This window comes from Triticum aestivum, chromosome 1A (assembly GCF_018294505.1).
Source record: "Triticum aestivum cultivar Chinese Spring chromosome 1A, IWGSC CS RefSeq v2.1, whole genome shotgun sequence".
Lineage (NCBI taxonomy): Eukaryota > Viridiplantae > Streptophyta > Magnoliopsida > Poales > Poaceae > Triticum > Triticum aestivum.
In genome coordinates, this window is record NC_057794.1 from 49,767,192 (window position 1) to 49,776,983 (window position 9,792).

General features: G+C 42.0%; 1 protein-coding gene and 1 pseudogene across 2 annotated transcripts; both read right to left on the bottom strand.

Annotated features, from left to right (window-relative positions):
• Positions 1-478: 478 nt before the first annotated feature.
• Positions 479-4,370, bottom strand: LOC123189037 (importin subunit beta-1-like; annotated as a pseudogene).
• A 698-nt stretch (positions 4,371-5,068) lies between these two features.
• On the bottom strand, positions 5,069-7,332 carry LOC123189058 (uncharacterized). Of its 2 annotated transcripts, none has more exons than XM_044601380.1 (2): positions 6,983-7,332; positions 5,069-6,450 (listed from the first exon to the last, which is right to left on the bottom strand). In XM_044601380.1, exon 2 carries the CDS (start codon positions 6,438-6,440, stop codon positions 5,229-5,231), a length of 1,212 nt encoding a protein of 403 aa, XP_044457315.1. In that variant the 5' UTR covers positions 6,441-6,450; positions 6,983-7,332; the 3' UTR covers positions 5,069-5,228. The 2 variants fall into 2 exon arrangements, with proteins under 2 accessions (XP_044457315.1, XP_044457310.1); XM_044601375.1 differs by having other exon boundaries at positions 6,987-7,331.
• Between the last annotated feature and the right edge of the window lie 2,460 nt (positions 7,333-9,792).

Genomic DNA, 9,792 nt, shown 5'->3' on the forward strand with positions numbered 1-9,792 from the left:
TCCTCCTCCATTTAGAAGAACAATGTTGTCGTCAGTTTTGCTACCATATCAACTTAGGGCAACCTGGTGCATGTAGCTCCCGCTTGCGCAGGGTCCAGGGAAGGGTCCGACCACTTTGGGTCTATAGTACGCAGCCTTTCCCTACATTTCTGTAAGAGGCTGTTTCCAGGACTTGAACCCATGACCTCATGGTCACAAGGCAGCAGCTTTACCACTGCGCCAAGGCTCCCCTTCAAAAATGCAGTATAAAGTCCATGGAAAAAATGTGGTAAATACTCCACTATCACTAAGTCAGTATATACAATATCACAAAAATATTGTTCTGGTATATACTGATTATTGACACCATACTCTGTCCCAAGCTCCCCAAGTTCACGGCAAAAACAGTAAAATGACCGCATATTTTCAAGAGTTTGCAATATAAGCTAACATTGTAGAATCCTTTCTATATACCATATGGTTGGTTTAGCACACACAGTTTAGTAAGACAGCATATAGAAAATCACAAATGTATTTAGAACTGAAAGTAAATATAAGAAAGCATGACTGTATTGTTGGATATTATTAATCCATGTCCTGTAGTAAAGAAATCTCAATGAAGTAGTGTGGTAGCCTTAGCTGTGGTTGAAGGCATAAATCTGATTGAGCAAACTATCAAATACATGCAGGTCCGTATGGCTGATGACATGAGTTCGACAGGAGCCTGAACCCCTAACTGGCGTTGATGATGAACATCCGGCACAAGCTCTGGCCAAGCTTTTGCTACCATATCAACAAAAGATTAAAATCCAATTGCCTTCTTTCTCTGCTTTCCTATGAAAAAAAATCAGATTGTGGCACATATCACGAACTGGATCCAGTGTCAAGGCAGTGCAAATTACTGGACTAACATGAGTGCTTATGAGATTAAACAATGACTAAATATTAACATGCATGAATTGATTGCATCAAGAATTGTAAGCACCACAATGAGATGGAAATATCTTGATACAGTACCTGATGGCAAGCTCCAAAATTGGAGAATCAACTCAAACAAAAACACCAGCAGTACAAGGTGGAATACAAGTTGTCTGTGGAAACAGATTATACTTGCTACTAACCGTGTCTCCCTTGACATATTGAACAGAACGTTCTAATATCACCTACAAAGTGGCTGGAACCACGCCTCAACCAATCTGCACCACATGAAGTACATCCAATGGCCCAGATCTCACACTAGTTATGCCCCATCTTTACTTAATACTGATGGCGCAGCATAATTTTGAACGATGTTGAAATCATAACACCGCCAAGGATTCAGTTAGAGCATCGCACTTTAAATTTCTCACAAAGAAAACACATCTTGACAGTGTTGCACTGGATGAGCACCTGACATACGCAAAGCAACAAGACGAGCAGTAACATCAGCAGCACAGATGATTCAACAAGTCGAGGACAACGTTAATCAGGTTAGCTGTTCATGACCTACATGCCACCATCCACCCCTGTCAAGTATGATGCATAACGACTCGACAGTCTGACACAAAACGCAAAAAGAAGCCTACGACAAGGATCCTACCACTGACACTGGTACATATATGTTAGCCTTTCATTCATCCGTGGCAAACAGACTTGGCATATATATCCACAAAAGAAACCTTCGTCACAGCCGATAAAGGAAAATATCTCTCGTATTAAGAAAGCTCTGCTTCGGTTAGCAGTTATCACCCCCTGGGACGATGCGATTTCCCTGACTTCATTGTCAGAATTAAGGCACTCGCTCAAGAGCTCAACATGGAAGGGCGGATCCTGAATAGATCTTTTGAGATCAGGATATCAGACCAAGTATGTCTGCGAGATCACTCAGGGCCGCAACCGCAGCCTTTGTCACACTCTCATCCCTGACAAATAAATACTCCCTCCGTCCCAAAATTCTTGTCTTAGATTTGTCTAAATACGGATGTATCAGGTCACGTTTTAGTATTAGATACATCGGTATCTAGACTAATCTAAGACAAGAATTTTGGGACGGAGGGAGTATAATGATAAGGGGGAAAACATAATACCCGTATAACGAAGAGAAAGCAGCGAGAACGATGTGCACCTGCTTGGGTCTTTGTAGACAGCTTCTGTGAACTGAAATAGATGGCTTGCATAAGGTAGCATCAGCTGAGCTTTTCCTTCATACCATGCAGTATACCGGAGTAAGCCTCAAATATTCCATGTCTCAGCTGGTTATGGTGAACAATCGTATCTTCGTTGCTTTGATCCAAAACAACGAGCTCAGCAGCTCCTTGAAGCACTGGCATGGCATATTGCAGGTATTTCTCGACATTCTCACCAATAGCAAGAGCAATGTCTCCAAAGCATGAGAAAATTGGAGGTCAGACAGACCGGTGAAGCATTGAACTTGCAAGATCCTTGAAAAGAACAGTCATAATGCAATCACAGAAAGGCTGCATTTTGTCTTCAATGGCACGGCAAATATCACCCATCACCCATACAGAAATGGAGCATATTTGGTATTCTTCCTTATTCTGCAAGCCTGCTTCACGAATGCCATAAGCAACTTGACAAATGGCAAGTATTGCTTTTTCATGTACAGTAGAACTGGGGCAAGCAAAGACACAGGGAAACAGAAACATCAATTGATCAGCAGTCTGGGAAATCACGGACATCACATCAGAGTTGCTCAGTTTCTGGATGATGACCTGCAGTACACCACACAACAAAGCCTGTAGATCACTCTGCTTCTCCCTGTCACCAGGCAAGAGTATTTGGAGTTAAAAATTTCAGGTTCAGTCTTTTCATGATCCCCTGACGTAGCTGGCCTATAATGTTTGAAGTTTCAGCTATGTTGCTAACTCTCATAACCTCATTTGACACTTCAAAAGCAGACGTGTGGAGGCTCAAATGGGTAGTACCAGCACGATCTGAAGCACAAAGGAGCACAGCGATGACATTAGGAAGATAGGGTGTAAGCAGAGATGAGCTTGACTCAGCATCTTCATAACCTTGGACAAAACAACATATGGCTCCACAGACATTCTTGGCCACATTTGAAACATCTTACTACTCTCCAGAAACAGTCATGATAAGAGGGAGGTTTGCATTTGTTATAACTGGAGTTCCACTGGCTGGAGAATGCAAAAGCTCAAACATCCACCGCAGAGTCCACGCGGTGGAGACTTTTACCTGGTTGTTTAGATCTTTCATTGAGTTGACCAAGAAATCAAGTCTAGCGTGCACCAGGGGGGTAAGCTTCTCAACAGAGGGACCTTCAAGGATAGAGCTAAATGTAAAAGTAGCTGCCTCGCGACAATGCCAATCCAAGTTTGTGATGTTAACCTTAACAAATGGCATCACAAGAGGGACAATTGCATCACCAACAGTTCTAGCGATGAGGCCAAGGCACTTTGCACCAATCATGGAAATGTTCCGCACATTGTCAGCATGCTCATGATAACCCTCTTCATTCAACAGAGTTTCGAGCAGCATTGGAACAAGTAAAGGGATGGCCTTTTCAATGAAGCATTAAAATTACACTAGAGTTCGCATCATCAGATACCTCGTACTCTTCTTGGAGTTTAAACTCTTAATCACAAACAGTTCTCCAGAACTCAATAGCTTGAACTGCAACTGATTCCTCATCTCCTTTGACAGTGCTCGCAGTTCAAAAGCTGTATGCCTGATCTCCACATCTTAAGATACAACAGTATCACAAATTACTTTCACTATATAGCTCCTCTCCATAACGTTTGCAAAGTTGCTTTCAGCAAAATCAAGAGTGTTATATAGAACTTTAACTGCTGCAAAGACAGACTTCAACACTTAGCTCTGCCTGGTTCACTTCACTGAACAACAGCAGGCACCTGATCCTGCTCCAAGTGCTCAGGAGGAAACTCCTCGCAGACATACCCCAGCACCTCTAGTATTCCTTGCTGCACTGCAGCAGATGCGCCGTGCTGTGCCATGTTGCCCAGTAATTTGGCAATGAGGTCTCAATGGATGCAACCTTTGAAATGACTTGTGATGAGGCCTGCCTCGCATGAGGCATTAAAAATTCTAGTGTTCTCAACAATGACTCCTTAATCTTTGACTTTGACAGATGGATCCAGGGTGACCCTCTGTTGAATCAGCAGCTCTTTCTTTGCAGAATCCGTTGTGTCCAACGAATTCTTAAGCATAATACCAGCAACCGTTCTAGACTCTGGTGGCCTTTCATCACTTGACATCTCTACTGATAGGGAGAGGAGAAAGTTGGGAAGATTCTGCTCCTGGAACAGCTTCAGATCGCCTTCCGCTACCGAACTAAGATTGCCGTCCATAGATTGGGCAGCTAGCAGAATCTGAGCTCTATCAGTAGTTGTAGTAACTGTGCAATCAAACATCAAGCAACATTCCTAAGGGCATCCATTAACTGAGCAGAATATGAGTTAGCAAGCAAAGTTCAGAAACAAAAATAATTGCCCACAAATAAATAAATAAAGGGCATCCGTGAGCACTCCTAAGGGCTAGTTTGACCTAGCTTAGTCTTAAAATGTATGTGACTTCATCTGGATTAAGCTCACCATTAATAAGATTAACCCTACTAGGTTGTGGAAGTGCTACTTGTACTCGCTATGCTTTCTCCAGTTCTCTTATCAATCAAACTCTCCTCATCTTATCTTATATATATACCTAAGAGAGTTATCCCCACTAACTTATTTATCTTAACATGCAAGCATGCCACATCACCATACAATTATGAATGGGATAATGCCCACCTCAACATGCCACCATGCATGAGAAAAAAAACCCACCACATTCTACAATGCATGGGGAATTTTTTTCCATTCTATTATTCTATTTATATTCAATAAATATTTTACAACTATACATAATCAAATATAACAAGTCGTATGTATTTTTAATTTTGGTTCACATGTTATTAATCTATAAACATTTATATTGCACACAGTTAAATCTCATTGAAATATATTGCAACCGACTCCCGCAGCAACGCGCGGGGTATCATCTAGTTTATTCAATTTACCAACAGAAGTAGGCGCCCCTGTCACTACAACAAAAAATTATAACCACAAAAACAAACCAAAAACAGGGTAGCTCAAGATATATCACCAGAAGTGCTAGTTTCCTGTCACTACAATAAAATATAGCATAGATTTTACTACCGAAAACAGGGTACAACATAAACTCTTCTGCTGACATAAGAAAGTTAGCCAAGTCCAGCAAGACAGGTAGGGAAGCTATGGATCAGCTGCTGCAGAAGGACCATCGCCACCTTGATGAGCTTCAGCTTGTGCCCTTTTTTGTTTGTCGCCGTTCAGCGCATGACAAGGATCAAGCATACAAGCTTTCATCTCACTAACTTCTGAAGATAAGACTGAGAAGAGAACTTCCATTGTGTAAAGTCGTTTCTCAATTGCCTCGAATCCTTTCACAACTTTCTCGTGCAACCCCTCTATCAGTTTTGAAAGTTGAGCATTGCTGGCAACTGTTGAATCAGGATTAACTGGTTCAGGATTAACTGGTTGCGGTAGCTGATGAGAATAGGACATGGGCTGCTGGTGCTGCACCTCTATAACTTCATGCTCAGCTGAGGCAGCACGTTGTTCACGATTCAAGCTTGCAAGGTGCAGGGAGTACTTCTTGAGGCAGCATTTGGTATCAATGTTTGTAAGGTCACACTTCAGATGGCGAAGAAGACAAAATATAAGAGGTGCATATGGCAGTGCATGATTTACAGTGTCAATGGCCTCACACATCTCACTGAGGAGGAAATGAGCAATGTCAAACTGCTTTCCGTGGTAAATGGCATAGGCAAGCTTGAGAAGCATGGTGGTGCATCCACCTCGATTTCCTGATTTAGGAAAAATTGTATGTCGATTTATCCTTTGGATGAGATCAACTTCAGTTTTAAGATCCCTAACTAGACCAATGTCGGGATTAGGTACTCGAAAGAGAGAATAAACATCAAAATCATCCCATGTGTGCAAAACAAGGCTGTCAGCTCTAGGCTCAATTAGCAAGGCCTTTTCAAGATCTTCCTTGGTAGCAAAACAATGCTGTGAGCCTATCATGAAATGCATTTCCCTGCGATCAGGATCAACATAAAGGGTGCCATAAAACTGTCTCACGACCTCTTCATTCCAAACCCAAGATGAATTGTTGCTGGTTAGACCTTTGAGACCAAGATCCTCATACTTAGTGGACAAATCAAAAGGGCATGTTTCAGCATCAGCTATATCTGACCACTCCACAAATCTATGCTTAAACACTTTCTTCTCATGACAGAACTGATCATATAGCTCTTTCTGTCTGTTGTCCCAGAAATTGCAGTCAGGAGAGGTAGATCTAGCAGCAACATAAGGGTTACGTTGCTTCTGCCTCTTAAGTTCAGGATACCTCAAATGGCCCGATGTCCTCCTCTTCCTCAGCTCCTTCCTTTCCCTATCCATGGCTTTATGCCTGTAAGTGTGAAAAAAATGCCAAGACTAAGTACTCCAGGTAACAGTTACTCACTAGATGGCATAACTTTGGAGCTATTGCACAGTAATTTGCCCTTACGAATTCAGCATTTATTTATGTACATCAAATCAAATATCATCTAGATGATGTGTATAGGATGAGGCACGGAGCAATTGTCAGCATTGGATGCTAGATGGTTGACAAGAGGTTAGTCATCTCATGACAGAAGTCGCAACTGGGAGCAACTAACAAAAAGGACCAAAACAGGGCATCGATGTAAGAGACTGTAGTTGTGTGTCAGCACAAGAAAATAGAGATGCCAGTCAAGTGAAAAACAGGAATTTCGCTTGGATTTCAACTTCTATTAAACCAGGACATCATACATTGTTCTTAGGGGGAACAGTTTCCAATCAGGAACAAATGCAGACTGGAAAACCCTTGTCTTCAGAAGGGGATTTGAGTCCCCCTACCCTAAACCTAGGCCATGGTCAAGATGGAAGAGAGAAATATGGAGAAGGGGGCAGGGATGTACCAACCAGAGAGAACGTTGGCGACGGCTCGACCTTGGAGTGGCGACCAGAAACTCCAACACGAGGGTATGAAGCCGCAGCCTTCGTACTAGCAGCAGCTAGGGTTTGAGAACGGAGACCCACCAAAGTCTTGCGCGGACGAGACGAGCGACGAGGGAGGCGCGGCGCGGCGCGGAATTCCTGCGGCGAAGCTCCGGCCTCACCCCAGGGGAGGGTTCGCGGCGGCGCGCAGCATAGGTGGCCCAGACTCGGAGAGGAGGCGGCGGCGGCGGCGATCTCAGAGCATCTCCAATTTCCAGCAGATCTCTCCTAACAAAAAAAAAAAACTAGCACTCCCCCGTCCCAAAATAAGTGTCGTGAAAAGTTGCTCCCCTCAACTACTTTCCGTCTGTTATTAGCCTTCTTTAATTGATAGGAATTTAGTAGAAATCATAAAGGATAGAAACTTTGTAAAAATAATTTTTTTAAAGCCCTTTGATTTGTAGGAAAGGATTTATATTCTTATGTAGAATAAGATTTAATCCTTCACATTTCAAAGTAAAAATAGCATTAACCTAGACTTAATGAAAAAACTCATGTCCTATGCATCAAATGCCATATCTTTCTTCATCCTATGATTTTTCTATTCTTAACTAGTACTATCCTATGAACCAAAGAAGACCTATTGAGGGCCTCTTTGATTGATAGAATAGGGAAATTATAGGAATAAAAAAGTTATAAAAAATGAGATGACATGTATCTCAAATCTTATGTGTAAGAATAGAAAAGGAGATGTCTTTTGATTCACATCATAGAATTTTTTTCCATTGAGTCTAGACTAATGTTTATTTTCATATGAAATGTGGAGGATAGGAAAAAATTCCTCCAAAAAAATAGGATTCCATTCATACATATTAAAGGGCTCTAAAGAAATTTTTTCTATAAAAATCCTACCCTATGGAATTTCTACAAATTTCCTTCTCAAACCAAAGGAGGCCTGATTTTTTTCTCTCCGCACCCTCTGTTTTTGTATTTATTATTTTTTATAATCTCAACCCATGCCGCACAAAAACGACATACATAGAGTTACTTGAAATAATTTAACTCAAATTAACACTTTTATTTCTTTGTTCTACTCATTTGCTCAAAACAAAAAATAACATTGTTGACGTAATAAAAAATAGGATTCCCGCGAACCAACCTATGATTGGATGGTTAGAGGGACAATGGTATCCCCAGCCCATCAGGGTTCAAGTCCTGGTGCTCGCATTATTCCTGGATTTATTTCAGGATTTCCGGTGTTACACTTTCAGTGAGAGGAGACGTTTGATACGTCTCCAATGTATCTATAAATTATGAAGTATTCATGTTGTTATTTTATCATTCTGGGGTGTTTTACAATCATTTTATAGCAACTTTATATCATTTTTTGGGACTAACCTATTGATCCAGTGCCCAATGCCAGTTGCTGTTTATTTCTTGTTTTTTACATCGCAGGAAATCAATATCAAACAGAATCCAAACACCAGAAACTTTACGGAGATTTTTTTGGACCAGAAGGAGCCCAATGGGCCAGAGCTGCACCTGGGGGGTGCCCCGAGGGGGGCACAACCCACTAGGGCGCTCCAGGGCCCCCTGGCGCACCCATGTGGGTTGTGCCCACCTCGGTGGTCTCCCGCACCCCCTCTTTGCACTATAAATTTCCAAATATTCCGAAACCCTTCGGGGTTAACCTAGATTAGAAGTTCCGTCGCCGCAAGGCTCCGTAGCCACCGAAAACCAATCTAGACCCGTTTCGGCACCCTGTCGAAGGGGAGAATCATCTCCGGTGGCCATCTTCATCATCCGGCGGCCACCACGATGAGGAGGGAGTAGTCCACCCTCGGGGCTGAGGGTTTGTACCAGTAGCTATGTGATTAATCTCTCCCTCTCGTGATCTATATCATGGGCTTTGTTAATATAGTCGGATCATATGATGTTTCTCCCCTCTATACTCTTGTTGTGATGAACTGAATCTTTACCCTTTGAAGTTTTGTCTTGTCGGATTGAATATTCAGAGATGAGAACACATGATAGATGTCTTGCGGTATGAATACTTGAGGTGACAATTGGGGTATCTTATTAATTCACTTGATATATGTTATGGCATTCAACTCGCAGATTCCCGCGGTGATATTGGGGTAATCTACGCATAGGGGTTGATGCACGTTTTTTATCTTTTCTCCGACAGAAACTTTGGGGTCTCTTTATAGTTCCTTGTGTGGATTGAGTATTATGAATATGAATATGCTTTGGTGTTATTCTAGTACGAACTCTTGAATAGGTCGAACATAAAGAATAGCTTTGAGGGGGTTTCGTACCCTACAAACAATTCCTATCTTTTGTTATCCGCTAATAGGAACTCGGGAGTGATTCTTTATTGTACTTTGAGGGATAATCATATGATCCAACTATGTTAGCACTGTTGAGAAATTGCACTGGCGAAAGTACGGACCCTAGGCCTCATTTTTAAGCATTGCAACACCATTTTTGTGCTCGTTTACTATTAGTTACCTTGTTGTTTTTATAATTTCAGATTACAAAACCCGATATCTACTATCCATATTACACTTTTATCACCATCTCTTCGCTGAACTAGTGCACCTATACAATTTGCCATTGTATTGGGTGTGTTGGGGACACAGAGATTTCTTGTATTTGGTTGCAGGGTCGTTTGAGGGAGACCATCTTCATCCTACATCTCTCACGGATTGATAAACTTTAGGTCATCCACTTGAGGGAAAATTGCTACTGTCCTACAAAAGTATGCGCTTGGAGGCCCAACACGTGTCTA

Coding starts and splice junctions, on each gene's coding strand:
- LOC123189058 (XM_044601380.1), bottom strand. CDS start 6,440: ATGGATAGGGAAAGGAAGGAGCTGAGGAAGAGGAGGACATCGGGCCAT.